Source organism: Miniopterus natalensis, chromosome 8, assembly GCF_054644295.1.
Source record: "Miniopterus natalensis isolate mMinNat1 chromosome 8, mMinNat1.hap1, whole genome shotgun sequence".
Taxonomy (NCBI): domain Eukaryota; kingdom Metazoa; phylum Chordata; class Mammalia; order Chiroptera; family Miniopteridae; genus Miniopterus; species Miniopterus natalensis.
The window spans coordinates 52,238,834-52,255,104 of NC_142088.1; the positions used below are offsets into that span (position 1 = coordinate 52,238,834).

Sequence of the window (16,271 nt, forward strand, 5' to 3'; positions counted from 1 at the left end):
CGAATGTGAATTTAGAATAGGATTGCACAAATACAGAAGTCGTGCCCTAAAGGCTCCGGCAACAAATTAATACAAATAATCCTGGCAGTCTCATAAAATTACATCTCTCTATGCAGAGATTTACTTTTGAGATCAAATTACAAAATTTCAAGCTAAAAGAATTAATGTGTGGGTGCCACTAAAAACATAGTTTGTGAAAACATTTTCAAACTTTTTTTCAAGAGTAATCAAAGTTATTTCCCTGACTGTAAGTAACATCAAAATGCCAGCAAATGGACCATTTTAATCAGTTTTATTGATTCATGCTTTCAGTTCTTATTCCGTTAAAAACAAGGCACATTAAATACATCCTCTTATTGCTCTATAAATGCATGCAGCTCATTCCGTATATCAAAAGTAATAAATAATGGCGATAAAACACCAAGACAGTTATAAAAATGACAACCCAGCCTCAAACATAGTATTTAACAGTCCAATCTAGAACAATAACCCAACACGATACATAAAAGAGCCACATATTAAAAACATGCAGTGTGTCTATCCACTTCGGTACTGGGCTTATACTTGATCTTCTTTAAAAACAACAGTAGGGCTTTTTTATTCCCTAAAAAGGGTTGACATAATGCAAAACAGTGCAAGTTACAGCGTCACTGGTGTCAATATTATTACATTCATAGGCCAAAAATCTTTACAAATACATAAAAAAGAAGGAAAAAAGGTCAGGGATCATTCTTACAGTACGTTTAGTAAGAGTCAGAATGAAATTGTCATTGTACAAAAGAGAAAGCGACATAACTTGAAAAAGACAAAACAAAGCTAGAAACTAAAGCACAATAAGGGGCATGCATTTAATAGCAGAAACTCTAAAGTTACACTCAGAGTAAATTGATTGAAGCAAGAATTCTGCCAACAGCGTGATGGATATGAGGCAGGCCACCTTGGCTTAACGAATAATCCAGCATGATCACTACTGTTATGACTGTGGTCGGGCTATTTAAAGGAGCATCCAGCTTTCCACCACAGCTGGGGGTTCCGTCACCCGGATCCCCTGAAAGGCTCTTGAAAGAAATCACTTGATTGATAAAAGACAATCTCTGCTCGCACACACCCCAGCGCCACCCCGACAGTATCATCTACATCACAGTTATATGAAAAGGGGAAAAAAGTTCTTTTGCACTTCAAGTAGGATTTGAAGGGGCTCATCCCCCCGCTTTTCTCCTTTTCTGAAATCAGGTAAAGAAGCTGTGCAGGTTTAATTAAGAACTTACACAAAAATGTGGGGGTGATTTATTCACAGTGAAGACTTGGAACCAGCTCGTTTCCAAGACGAGGCTCTGGGATCGATGAAGGAGCGTATGTTTTAGAATTAGCAGATTTTAAGCAAAAGCAAATATGCTCAAAAGAAGAAAAGTGTGCTTTTCTTTGTCCTTAAAGGAACTTCACTCATAGCAAAGCGTGCACAAACAAGGCCTGTGCTACAAACACAGCTCTGCCCAGGCCAGTCAGGTCTTGAGCGGGGTCCCTACTGCAATGGATTCAAGGAGAATACAAGTCATCCTCATCGCCTCTAACTAGAGAGAGAGAGAGAGAGAGAGAGAGAGAGAGAGAGGGAGAGAGGGAGCACAAATGTACAGTGTTGTGGCACATCATCTGTAATGTGTTCAAGGACAGCTCTTCTATCTATTAAGGGTCACTGGATTCTAAACAGTGACATTTATTGTCCTGATAGAAAAACACTAAATTACAAAGCCACAAGCTTCCATTATTTAAAAAAATAAAATAGCCAGTGTAAAAAATTCACACTTTGAAAGAAAAACTTCACAGTGGTACCTGGGAGCATCCCTTTCTCTGTTTTAGGTTTTCCTTTTGAAGTGCTAAGGCTACAACAGCCTTTAAAAACAAAAGGAGCTAAGATGCTACCTTAACTGTTTATTTCAGAGGTGAGGTGGGTGCTTAAGTGAGTGAATTTCCAGTGTTTATATTATGACATCCAGGCTCATACCCCACTCGAATGAGGCATAAAGGTATTCTACAATGTTGGCATAAACAGAAATGGCAGCACAAAAGTGTTTTATGCACCAGTTTAAAAAACTAAGACTTTAAGTCTGTGCAATGAAAACGTGACACTAAATAAAGGGCTAGATTTCCTATTACATACACAACCTGATCTCGAGACACAAAAAGTAAGTAGTTAACCTCACAAGAGGAGGCACAATAAATAAATATTCAGATGACTGGCTAAAATGCCATCAAAATATTGGGAAAGCACAGCAAAATGGCCCTTTAAATTCAATCCATTATTTGTTAAATGCAATTCAAATTGATTCTTGTTTGTGTTTTGTGTCTCTAGGTGTGTGTGAGCTGGGGGACAATGTGTGTGAGTGTAGTGTGTGGTTTTATTTTATTATTTTTCTTTTGGTTGATTGAGAACTTTTCCACTGAGTACAGAATGAAAGAGGCTGTATAGTAACCAAAAGGAACTTGAGTGTTATGCCTTTTTACAAATAATTATAAATAAAGTTACTGAAGGGCTATTTCTATCCTCGTGGCTATCTGTTTACAAATACTTGCTCCGCACCCCCCCCCCAAAAGGATCCAATAAACGAAGCACAAGAGGTCATATTTGACAATATCACATGCTCTGAGATTTAAAATTTAAGGATTAAAAATTATGCTTTCACATGTAGATCTTTAATAAACACAGGTTTTTAACCCTTAACGGTATTACTACTGTAAAGGTTTAAGAAATTTCGTCTCATCCCATGACACCCAACTTATTACTGAAATTCTGGTTTTAAAATAAAGAAAGCAAGGATCTTCTTGGCAACTATAATAGTCAAAGAAAAACCAGCAGTGACTGAGGGGGAAAAAACGAATTGCTGAGATGAAACTATCACTGTAACTCCCAGAAATGTCAATGCTATCCTTATCTTACACCTGTGATTCTGGAAGCTCTGAGTTTCTCTCTCAGCCTCGCTCCTGTCACCGGATCTGGATGCTGTCCTCCCTCGCCGGTTCTGCCAGTCGTGCTCCAGATGTAAACCTGTACCACGGTCTGCACGAGGAAGGCAGCCGAGCTGGAGGAAGGAGGGGCTGAGAGGTCTCCAGAAACTATCCTTTTAACAGGTCACTCCTAGCTCCATTTCTTTTAAGAACAAATACTATCTACAAGCCTAATGTCCAGAGCTTTGTGTTTGCCACAAAATTTTTCCAGCTGCTTTTTTCAATTTCAGCCAAAATATTCTGCCTCTAGAATTGAATTAGAATAAATGAACAAATACACAAAAAGGGAGCATGTCCAGTCTAACAGGTCACAAAATGGATACAAAACAGTAATCAGGGTGCATGGGAAATGAGAAAAAAGATAAAATACACTTTTTAGAAGCTAGAGTGAATGGCAAATACAAATAAAGGGTATACATCAACATCCTAAAGCTTTGGAATGTTTCCCAGTGTTAAAAAAAAGAAGAAGAAGAAAAAGAAGCTATCCATCTCTACTATTTTGGAGTGTTGTATTTTGTAACTGTCGTTACATGACGATTTGTTCTTCCCATGTTTGTTGGCCAAGGATTTACTGCTCACACTCACAATCCTCCACAACTTCGGTCCACGGGAATGGGAACCCTCCCTTCCAGGTTCTCCTCTGCGGTTTTCATCAGTATCGCCAGCCGGCTTCCAGACACCCTTCCTTTCTGAATAGCACTCATCAGCTAAAAGAGAAAACATGCAACAGATGCGGAAGGCAGGCTGGCTTAGTCCCTTCTTCACGGTGGTTTAAGTGTCCCCTTTGCAGCAGGCAGAGGCCATTAAGTGCTCTATCAAAAGCCCTAAAAGGTCCTACAGCTCACACAGGAAGAGGGAAACTGCTGAGCATTTCAGACCTGGGGGAGGGCAGGCACTCCTCCACCGCTGTCAAAGCCACGCCCTCGCAAAACTGCCTGCCTTTCAATGCAAACCGAATACATCACTGTTTTGCCCCTTCATGTGCTCAGGGGACATATTTTTTTGAGCAACTCAAATATTGGATCTTGAGTTCCATTTAAAAATCTTAAAAATGAATCTCAGGGATTGAACAAAGGCAAACCATGGTCTATATTTAACGACTCTCTTTTTAATGTTACTGTACTTGACAACTTCAAGTCCCCTAAATCCAAATTCCTTAAAGACTTGATAGAGTAATTTACATTTAAGTCCTTGAAAATGGACCCAGAGATCCACCTTCAGAATTAAAAGCACTCCGCAGCTGAGATTTTAGCTAATTCATTTTTATCCAATGGATAAAATCAGAATTAGTCTTGAAATTACATGCAGTCAGCGGGCAAAGGCCTTTAATCTTGAAGGCACTTTGCAATTATGAGTGTGGGGATTTTTTTTTCCTTCTCAAGTTTATGTGGTTTTAACTATTTGCTTTTCTTGATAGCCCTTCCCCAATCTTTTATTTATTTACTTAAAAAAGAACTGATTTAGCATTTTTTTTTTTCCCAAAGTATTTTTGGGAGTTATAGTTTTTAGCTTAGGGGATAATTTTTTTAAATGGCTCTGAATAAGAATCAGAGGCATCTGCCAAGGTGTAGGATCAGAATTTCATGACCTTATTAAAAGCTGTTTCACAAGCTATTGCTTATTAGAGACTGACTCCTACACGCAGAAGTGGCATTAGAGCCCAAACCTAAAAATAAGTCATTCAACCATGTGATACCTATAGTGATCCTTCCAGGAGGATTATTGAGAAACCAAATCTATACTGACAAGGGTGTTTAATGAGGTAAACATGGGCTCTTAATCTTGAGAAAAAAATATTGTATAAAAAGAAAAAACTTGAAAACATACTTTACATATGACAAATGATATAACATAGAGAATGCTGACATCTAAAGACAGAACAATTTATTGTCTGTTGTTTTGTCTCTGATTCCATGAGAGCATCAAAGTACCAGAGCTAACAAATCTGATAGAGCTGAGGTCTTTTTCTTTATCCATGAACATTATATAATGTCCCAACCTTTAAAAATTCAAAGTTTCTTTAAACATTACATGTATCTTGAAATCATATTACAAGAAAAAGAATATTTGGGTGTGAATATATTTCATGAGAAATACAATCAGCATTTTTTAAGTTGAAAATTGCACTCTGTATATGTACTTAGTAGAGGTATAAATAGTCTCTTTCACTAAGAATTGGACAAAAAATAGAAATAATTATTAAAAACTGTACAAGAAAACCTGCAGATGGTTTAAATTACTTTGTATGTGTTTAACTCTACTGCATTCAAGAAAACTACTTAAAATCCAAATCACACAGCATATCCCTAAAATTAGATTCTTACTGTTTCTAAAACCCTAGGTCTTCCAACCCTAAATACTGTTGTTTATTTACAACACATGAAATGAAATATAAATTATTTCTTTGAAGTTTTCTAAAATCCTGAGACAAACAATAAAATATTCTTAGAAAAAACAAACTAGACAAAAATGCACTAAATGGTTTCTAATTGCCAAGCATAAATCTTAAACTCAATTTAAAATGGGCACTTAGTTAAACCGTAAGCTAAAGAACTAAACATTCTTTTTTGTAATGCTGGACACAACCTGTGAAAATTTTCTGCATTTAGATTCAACAATGCTCTTATCTGCAGCTCATCTCCAGAGAGACAATTACCATTTCCTTTGCCTTGATCTTGTTTGTTTAACTTGACACAGTGAAGAAAGGGCTGACATTGACCAAAATCCCCAGCATTAATTTATTTCATGTTCAGCATTCATCATTGCCATGGTGCAAGCAAGACCTGGCATTCATTTGAAATACCTGCCCAAGAAGCACTACAGAAAAAAATCTGGCTGCTTGGAAACCAATACATTCTTCATGTGATTGGAGTCCTATGGACAGCCACAATAATGTATGGGTTTGTTCAATTTCCCTCTTTAGAGGAATGATGTGCAGCATCCAGTTTGAAGTTAAAGTAACACAATGTATTTCCTTCATGATTACGATTAAACAACTGAGCCTTGAGTAAGTAAAAATAGCAACGCCTGAAATATATGGTCTTGACCCAGAATGCATATCCCCCTTCTTTTGTTTTTTAGGCTCTTTATGATGTCAGAATATAAGAATTACATTTCAGGTTCTAAAGTGAATATGATTCTCAAATGAACGCAACTGTAATTTCTAAAACTTTTTCCTTAAAAAATTACTTTCCACGTTAGAAATATTGTGCTACCTCTTTGAAGCAGATCAAGTGTGGTGCTCCATGGTACCTCTTCAAAAGGCATACTTCTTATTCACCCCTTTAAGCCATAATTAACTTGAACTTAATCTAAATTACCCACCACAACAGAGTATTGTCTTATAAAAAGGAAGGAGAACATGCCCCACATAGAGCCTTATCCTTGAGGGCAGACATATCAGCCTCGGGTGGCTTCAAGTTCTCTTCCTCAGAATGAAGTGACAACTGTGTGGACTTCAAACTCTATTGTTGAACAACTCCTGACAACCAAAAGATAAAAAGCAAATACACTTGTTTCCCTTCAGTACAACTCACCTGCAAAAATTCATTGAGTTCAACTTGTCCATTTTTGTTCAAATCTACTTCATTCAAAATTTCATGTAGTGTATATTCATCCATTTGGACATTGATACTCTAAATAAAAGCACAAAATAAAAAGGGTTAACTAAAAATTATGAAAAGCCTTTTAATAATGTTATCAACTTTTCAAAAATTAAGAGAAATATTACCCATAGAAATCACTAGGTAAGAAAAAATTATCTAATATAATCTTTACATTCTTTTGCTATCCAAGATATTGAATCAAAAAAATATTACCTCTAATACACGCTGAACATCCACAATAGTAATAAAGCCTTTGTGGTCTCTATCAAACTTAAGAAATCTCTTCTTGTACCTGGAATACAACATTGAATAATGGGAAAATGTACTTATATAGGTGAAGGAAAAAGAGAAATAGAAACTTATTAGAAGTACCTGTCAATGTCTGAAGGCAGCAGGCTAATTTCTGAGCGATCTGTTAACTGTTCTGATCGAGATTTATAGCCCATTTCATAATACAGAAACTTCTTGGCTGTTTCAAGTTCTTCCTAAAACACAGATACACACAAAGTTCAAAGATTTATAGAAAGATTTATAGATTTTTTTTCTTGTGGTTTTCTAAAAAGAAGCTGGCTCATCCTCACTTATCTGACCAGCCCACCTTTTTATTTCTTCCAGTTTTATTGAAGTGTAACTTATATTCAATAAAATCCACCCATTTTAGGTACATAGTTTGATGTATACTCTACCATGATCAAGATATAGAACATTTCCATCACCCTAAAGGCTTCCTTCTGCCCATTTGGGAGTTCATCTCTTCCCCAGACAACCACTGATCTGTTTTTTGTCACCAGAGTTTTGCCTTTTCTAGAATTTCACATACAAGGGCTCATACAGTAGGTAGCCTTTTTTGTGTTTGACGGCTTCTACAGCATGTTTCAAAGGTTCATTCGTGTTGTTGCAAGTTTTAATATTTTGTTTTCTTTTAATGCTGAATATTCTTCCACTAGCAAAATCTACAGGACCAAATCCTTGTGGTTTTGGTGACCAAAAAAAAGCAATTAAAGGTGAAGAAGATATCTGGGACTTAACAACTACTTACACCACGACAGGCATCATGAGATTAGCTCTTCTGAAATTCTGTCACTAGGATTCCGACAGTTGGGTGGAAGTTACATATTCATGAGAAGAACCAAGCTGTCCTGACCGGTTCTTCTTCCTGTTCTCAGCGTCCCAACCTCAGTTAATACTATTGCTGAGAACACTGTCATTCTTAGTTTTCATCATGACTCTACTGTACTGTGGACTGTTCACAAACACCGCTTTCTTCCCTTCATGTATATATAGTATATACCCCTCCCGCATAAGTATGCTTCTCCACCCCACTGATGTGAGCTTGGGCATATGATTAACTTCGGCCAATAGACATGAATAGGTGCGATATATGCCACTTTCGAGTAAAAGCTTAGAAGCAACTGCACAACTTTGCTCCACCTTTCAAGCTTCTTTCTCTGCCATGAGAACGGCATAAATCAGAGAGATCAGAAGATAACCTGGAATACGGAGAAGAGCCACAGCACCTAACACGCCGCCTTCATGTAGTACGAATGAAAGGTAAGTGCTTGCCTTGGTAAACCAGTAAGATTTTGAAGTTTGTTATATCGCATAATCTAGAGAAAGCTCACTGATACAGGTCTTGGATTCCTGCCTTCCCATCAAAGGATCTTATGTAGGTGACAAGGGCCTTTGCTCCTTTTTCTTAAGAAGACAAACTATTTTTCTGAGATTATGCCCTTCCTACTTTCCTTTCTCTTAGGAGAAATTATATATATATATATATATAATATATCATAGCAAAATAGCAAAATATCTATAGCATATATATAAAATTAAAAATGCTAAAATATCTCAGCTAATATATGTACATAAAATATACAATATACTATATATTATCAAAATATACTATATATGATATATCATACATACATATACACACACACGATATATAAGGTATATATAAAACTTGTCTGTGAAGTCACAGAAGGCATTCTTCACTGGCATATTACTCTCTTCAAACAATACTTTTCATTGTGCCAAGTTTACCCAGTCATGCTCTACAAAACTCACTCAAGATTCATTTCCCTAGAAATAGCATCTCCAATGCTTCCCTCCAAGAACAAGCTCTTCTTTGGTTCATCTCCCTTCACCGTCTATGTAATTTATCCTTCCTCCATCAAGCAAGGAAAATGGGATTTCAAATTTAGAAGGGATTTACCCCCAGAATTCACCCAATGTACCTCCCGAGCCCCACATTTTCTTTACAACATTCCAAAAATGGAAGCATGAGGTCTCCATCTAAAGAATTCTAAAAACAGAGTGATAACTCAATTCCACTGAAAGTAGTCCATATAGGGATGGCTCCAGTTGCTAAAAAGTTTTATGCTGAGATTAAACCATCTCTTTGCAATTCCTCCAATTTGTTTGGGATTAGCAAGTACCTAGAAAAGAGTAACTACCAGCTTCATCAATCTAGAGAGATGATTTCTATTAATGCAGCTTAAGACTGCAATCGCACTGGGGGTAGCCATGATCCACAGTTAACTGCTATGCATTCACAGGTAACAGAAACCATATTTCGTTTTTGCATGTGCTACTGTTAAGCCTTGTCAAATCATGAATGGATGGAGCTGTTTTTCTACCTATTGCAAGGTTTGCCATTTATCTCTATTAAATTATACCTAATGCAGTTTCACTCCTTGCTTCAACTTGTCATCAAACATTCACTCTCCAGTTTATTATTATCTATACACCAAAGATGCATGCCATGAACATTGTAATCTCAAGGACAGAGTCCTCATGACGGGCTTGTTACCTAAGACCTCTTCTGAGACCAACAGTGATCACTTGACCGATTACAAATCCACCAACTTTAAAAAAGATATCACATGGGGCTTCATAAAATGCTGTAGGGAATTCAAACACATTATGTCTATAACCCTTCCCCGATCTACAATCTTGTAAATCTTTATGAAAAGAAAATGAGATATCTGAAATGATTTTTTTCCTAAATAATTCCTTACTAGCTTCCAGTGATCACTACACTTATTGCTAAATGCTGATAAAATAAACTTAAAATGCCATAATCTAGAAAACCTTCCAAGAACAATGCTATGACCACCAGTTTTTAAGTTACAAACTACATTTTCCTCTCTTCTCCCTCTTTGGAATTTGGTGCTACATTTATGCATCTTCTGTCTTCTGGTTCTGTTCCTATTTGCCACAATATTTTAAAGCTCAACTGTGGTTAAATAAATTCCATCTGCAAATTCTCTGAGTACCCTGAGGTATAATTTTTCTGGGTTGGCATACAGTCATTTAGAGCAAACTTCTATTTGAATATCTATTTCCTTTTACCAATATTTATTTTTCTCTTTTCACACTGAAAATCATTCTCCTGACCAAAAAGAAAAAAAGAGAAACAATTTTGTATTAAACTATAATTTGAAAAGTTCTCCCTTTTCTCCAGCATTCAAGAATAAGGTGCCGGTCTCCTCCAGCAATAATCTAGGTGAGACCTCACTTGCATTCTTTCCCATTTTAAAAAGTTATATTTTATACCCTTAGCATTTTTTCCAACATTCAGCCAATCCCTGACACTATTTATATACATCCATATCATTCCTCGATACATTTTCATTGTGGAGCACTTCTCTTCCATCTGTTTTAAATTTATTGTTTATCAGCTTGCTTTTCTCAGTCACTCCATTTCTTCACTGGCTTCTTCCTCATTGAAGTCAATTTTGAAAGAATTTCTTTTTGTGAGATTCCCTCAATCTATTTAAGTGGTCTTCTCTTTAAAGTCTCTCAATAAAATGTATGCTCTGTCTGAAAGTTATAAAATCTCCTTACCAAATACTATGGCAGCATTTCCTAAAATACTTGCTAGGCAACACTAGTCTCCTTTTCCTTCAGCCCTTCCAAAACATGAGAGTTGAGTCTGTCTCCAAGTAAGTTCCCTTTGGGAGACTGACAATGAACATAAGCATTTTAAAGGTACCAAATTATCTATATTAAAGAAAATGGTTTTATTTCTTTAACTCAGAATTCTCCAAACGCTCTTGACCACGCAGTCATCTTTTGACTTAATTATACCTGGTGAGACACCGTTTGGCAGTCAGTGTTCCACTTTTAAATATCCCCAGCAACTCCTCTCTAGACAATCCCCGACACCCCCAGACATTGCCTTCCCTCCTCCCTAACTGGTTCTTTCAGATTGATTGAATTTGTTCTTGAATGACAGTTCTCTAAATCTCTCTCTAAATTTTAGAAAACATACACAAATTTCTGAGGTATATATGTGTTATAACTACTCAATTAGATTTCGAGATCCTTGAAACTATGAGCTATTTATCATTCCCCTAAAATATTTGGTATAATGCTCAGTATCCAAGTCACTCATGAAGTATTGACTGGCGAAAACCACCACAATTCATCTACAGAGAGTTATTTATCACTGTGTTCCTCTTTCACTTTTGCAGGTTAAATAATCCCAATGCTTTTAACCTTTTCTCAGAAGTCCAGCTTTCTAACCTTTAATTCTTTTTTTTCCCTTCTCTTTTGTTCTCTCCAGACTGTCCACAGACCTCATTAACACTCCAATGTCTCGGATACTGAGTAATAACTTTAGGTCTTTTATTTCTGTTACTTTGTTGAGGGGGATGGGGAATATTCCTGAGTACATAAATCTGCTCATAAAATGTGAACTGGGGTTAAACCTAGCTTCCTCGGGAGGGCCAAAACACACCAGTTTACAGAATTTTCTCCCTCCTCTCTACCTCCTACATCCTGAATTCCTGGCACAAAATATCTTCCTGCATATTCAAATCATTCCCACCATAATTTTTACAGGAACACATTATCCTTGGTCCTTCTATATGCTAAGAATGATTGGCAGGAACACAGGAGTAAGTTTTATTCTGGGTTGCCTCCATATATAGCTTTAGTTGATCAAACCAAAACTCAAAACAGGAAGAGCTATAATAAACCAGTCCCAGCAAAGCAGAGGCAGGCAGAAGGCAGGGTGGGGAAAGCGGGCGCCCTAGGATCAGAATGCGGCTTTCAGCCCCAACTGCCCGACTTACTGTTGCGTGAACCTGACCGGGACTTGCTCCCTGAGCCTATCTCCTCAGCTATCAAAGTGGGGGAAAGGGTTATGCCTGACAGAGTTGGGGTCAAGGTTAAGGGGCTCTTTCAACTGGTAAATTCCACCAGAAGTATACTACATGCATTGCATTAAAATTACAAGATAATTTTAAAAATATATCTATATATTTTTATTGATTTCAGAGAAAGGAAGGAAGAGGGAGAGATAGAAATATCAGTGCTGAGAGAGTCATTGATCCTCTGCCTCCTGCACGCCCCCACTGGGGCATGTGCCCTGACCGGGAATCGAATCGTGATCTCCTGGATCATGGATCGATGCTCATCCACTGAGCCATGCCGACCGGGCTACAAGAGAATTTTTAAAATGGAGGGCTGTGGTTTCACTCTAAGGACTCTGACTCTGATAGTCTAAAGACAACCATGAAATCTGCCCTTTTCTCCTACATTTCGCAGGTGACTCCAATATGTAACCATCTTTGGGAATCTACACCAGAATGAGAACAATTTAAGGACAGGACCTATGCCCAATCATCCCTTACACAGAAGACACAGCTGCTCAATAACATTCATTCAATCATTCATTCAATAGATATTTATGTAGGGCCGACTATATGTGCTGGGCACTGCATGTACAGAAACAAAACAGATCACGTCTTCCCCTTCAGGGAGCTTATTTCCTGAAGGAAGGCAGATAACAGATAAACATCTAAATATTTGGTATGTCAAATGGGAATAGATGCTAAAGAGAAAAATAAAGTAGGGGAAGGGGTAGAAGACATCATTCAGATGGGGGAAGGGGCTCCTCTTATTCAGCCCAGTTAAGGAAAGTCTCTCTGGAGCAGAGACCAGTGGGAAGTGAGGGAATGGGCCATGAGGATATCTAGGGAAGACCATTCCAGGCAGAGGCATCAGCAGGATGTGAATAAAGAAAAGCAACCTGGCCTGGGAGTTGGAAGGGAGTGTATGAATGGGAGGAAAGACCCGGGATCAGAAAGGTGGTGGCCAGATCAGGAAGGCCTTGTAAACCACTACAATGACTTTGGCTTTACTGTGAGTAAAAGAAAGGTGTTTTAGCAAAGGAATTGTTAACTACCAGTTCTAATCTTACTAAACCATTCAGCAGCATTTGATACAGGTTACTTTACTCCTCTTGAAATACTTTCTTCCTTCCCTATGATTACTACTCTCTCCTGAGTCTTCTCACACCTTCTCCAACCTCACTAGCTATAACTTTCCCTTTCTCCTAGATTCTTTCTTTTCTCTCCAACTTCTAAATTCTGGCGTGCTCAGGGCTCAGTCTTTGGAATGCATGCTGTTATCTAAACACATGAACTCCCTGGATCTCATCCAGTCAGATGGCTTAAATACCAACTCAAACTTATATCTCTAGTCCAGACCTTCCCTCTGAACTTTGAACTTCAAACTGACATATCTGATGATCTGACTTATGTTTTAATAAAAGCACTGACGTTGTTCAAGCAGGGAGCCTGGTTTAGGGGAGGGAAGCTATTACAATAATCCATGTAAGAGATGCTGAATCAGGGTGAGAGCAGTTAAGTATGTTAAGAAAGGGTCGAATTCAAGCCACGATTTGAAGGTACATATGATGAGGTTTGCTAATGGACTTAGGTCAGGTTATGGTACCAAGATTTAGTCCTAATCAATCAAATATGGAATAGCTATTTATGACATGGTGAGATTGGTGGCAATGGCACTAGTAGTCTGGGGGAGGCAGAAGGAGATCCAAGAGAGAGGCTGCTATGCACTAAATTGTGCCTCCAAATTTTGTAGGTTGAAGTCCTAACCCCCAGGGTGATGGTATCCAGAGATGGAGCTTTTCAGGTGATAAGGTTTAGATGACCCTTGAGGGTAAGGTCCCCCCTCTCCCTATCTATCTCCTCTACATGAAGACACACCAAGAAGGCAGCTGTCTAAAAGCCAGGAAGAGTTCTCACCAGAACCCAACCATGCTGGCACCCTGCTCTGATTTCTAGCCTCCAGATTTGAGAAAGAATAAATGCGTGTTGTTGAAGCCACCCAGTCTATAGTGTTCTGCTGCAGCAGCCTGAGTAGGCTGAGACAGGCGCAGTTCCCGAAAGCAGCTCAAGGAGGAAGGAGGGATCCAGTGTGCGGATGCCGGGAATCAGCTGAGTAGGGGGTGGGGAGTTAGCAGGTGCACTGAGCAACGGCGAGGGTTCTGGTGAGCGTGGCCCGAGCTGCTATAGCAGTAGCAGCAGAAGAGCTTTAATGGAATAGGCTCAAGAAAGACGAGGCGAGAACTGAACCAGTTTTGAGCACAGAAAGTATTTTTTGAATGAATACATGAAAATGACTCTGCATGTCATAACAGTTTGGTTTAAAAACACACCTGAAGATTTTCTGTTTATTACAATAAGCCCAGGGCTGTATATGTGGGAATCTGAGCATCACTGGCTTTCTTTTTTTAATTTGGGTATAAATATAAAATTTCAAATGACACAAATCAATACGCATTTGGTGGGCAAGAGGCAAAACCGAAGGCAACTGGTTTCCTACCAAAGGCAAATTTGCAGGAGTGTGAATTTCACTGTAGATTACATTCGAAGAGTGTTTTCAATGAAAGCCAGAAAAGATCTACCCACAATCATTATCTTCTTTTTCAGGAATTATGACCATGAATTTGAAAGCATTTTTCTGTAAGCGTTCTTCCAGAAACAACCAACAAACTTTGATACAAGAATCTCTTTCCAGTTTCCTAAGACCTGGCCATACCGCCCCCCAACACAGAAATTGGCAAGAAATCTAAAGTCCCCACAAAAACTATGCTATCCTCTACCAACAGATCAAGGCAAGACATGTTGATAATGGTCATGATGACTTTAAAGACATCTATACAATACCTCTTTTTTAGAATCATCCCAATTCAGCTCTCTGCCCATCAGCTCAACAATCCTGGGTAGGGCTTCCTCCGCTGCCTGGACGTTTAGGAAGGCCAGGCGAGTGCGACGGGAAATCATATCCACTGCAGTGCAAGCATACTCCTTAATCCCATATTTCACCTGAACGTGAATTAAAGTAAATTATTAGTTTTTAAAAAGGAGGAAATAAAGTTTCACACACAAAAAAAAAAATCATGCTTAGGAAAAGTGATATTTTTCTTTATAAACTCTGGTTCTGTAGCAGGCATGAGACAAATAATGACATCACCAAGCTCCTCATCTGCCTGCCAAGGGAGTTTTGGAAACTGAGACAAATTGGACAAGAGCTAATGCCTTCTTTCTGAGTAGAACCTGGCACAAGCATGCAAACTGCCTCACTTCTCATTTACCATCCACAGTAATTGCGTACCTATTTGCTTATACATAATATGGATGTCAGTTTATATAGCTGAGTAGGCAAAGAACAAGTATTAAAAAGTTATGGTCACATCTGTTTAGGCTATCCAACGATTTTGGTCTCAGAGTAACCGGAAGACAGAACCTTGCCTTTAATCAATAAGCAAAGGCTTACTGGATACCTAGGTTTTAAGGTGAAGTGAATTATAAGTAAATATAAAGCATGGCCTCTGGTTTCATAAAATATGAAACCTTGATGAAAAACAAAGCTTAAATCTCTGAGAAGTTAAGTGTCAAATCAAGATATGTCATCAGGCAGCATATGAGTCATACGAGAGTTGCAAATTCACAAAAAAGTGAAGTGTGAACTAACAAGACTTGAGCTAGCTCTATGGAGGGGAAAGAAATCCTTTATTTTCTATTATTATTGTTACCATTATCGGTATCAATTTAGAGTTAAAATAAAAATTTATAAATGTGAAAAATCTGGGCTCAACAGAAATTTTACTACAGATTTTAGCTGACATATGTGCATTAAGACTTAGCTATATATTAATTTTTAAAGAAGATTAAAAAAAAAAAGCCCACAGATGAATGGTATCCCATGCAGACAGGAGATTCCCACATGGCCATCCACATACCTCTGCTTCAATGTATGGAAACTCTGACACCAGACGCACTCCAACAATGGGCCACCTTTTTCCAGTCACACTTGCCATTTTGGCCACCTCAAAAGCCTTGTCACCATAGGTGGAGGCAAGATGCTGTGCCACCTAGCGAAACAAATCTGCATTAGGCCGGTACTTTGAGTATGAATAGCTTCTCGGTACAAAGCAAAAGAAGGTAGATGCCTATCTTGTCAGCGTTTCACAGCCTGTAACTAATAGTGCTGCGAGAGTACTAGATTTTGATTTTGTGGGAGGAAACCACTTGGGCCCGAGTGCTTAGGCCAGCACGAACTCGACGGCACATGCATCACTGTATCAGTGACTGATGAAGCTTCAGCTCCATTCTGCTCTGATGTCACTTCTGAAGAACAGCTTTCCTGATGTTTGTGACAGAAAAGATGTGGGATGCCCTGTCTGCTAGGAACAAAGCAAACAAACCCCAGATTTTAACAGAGAAACTAAAATGTGCATTGTTTTTTTAGGCAACTACAGCAAATAAGCCCCCTTTTCTCTTTTCTCCATTAGCTCACTTCCACAGCACACACACAGGAATGCCCAACATTCACTGCGTTCAGTGCCCC

The 16,271-nt window shown here is 38.3% G+C and overlaps 1 protein-coding gene across 1 annotated transcript in view; it reads right to left on the minus strand.

Annotated features, from left to right (window-relative positions):
- Positions 1-277: 277 nt before the first annotated feature.
- GPD2 (glycerol-3-phosphate dehydrogenase 2) overlaps positions 278-16,271 on the minus strand; it is a 99,748-nt gene continuing 83,754 nt past the window's right edge. The window contains exons 11-16 of the mRNA XM_016198249.2: positions 15,664-15,795; positions 14,588-14,746; positions 6,981-7,093; positions 6,822-6,900; positions 6,540-6,638; positions 278-3,710 (exon numbers count right to left, since the gene is read on the minus strand). Of these exons, the coding sequence (XP_016053735.1) occupies positions 3,585-3,710; positions 6,540-6,638; positions 6,822-6,900; positions 6,981-7,093; positions 14,588-14,746; positions 15,664-15,795 (708 nt within the window). The 3' untranslated portion in view covers positions 278-3,584. The remainder of the gene's footprint in view (positions 3,711-6,539; positions 6,639-6,821; positions 6,901-6,980; positions 7,094-14,587; positions 14,747-15,663; positions 15,796-16,271) is intronic.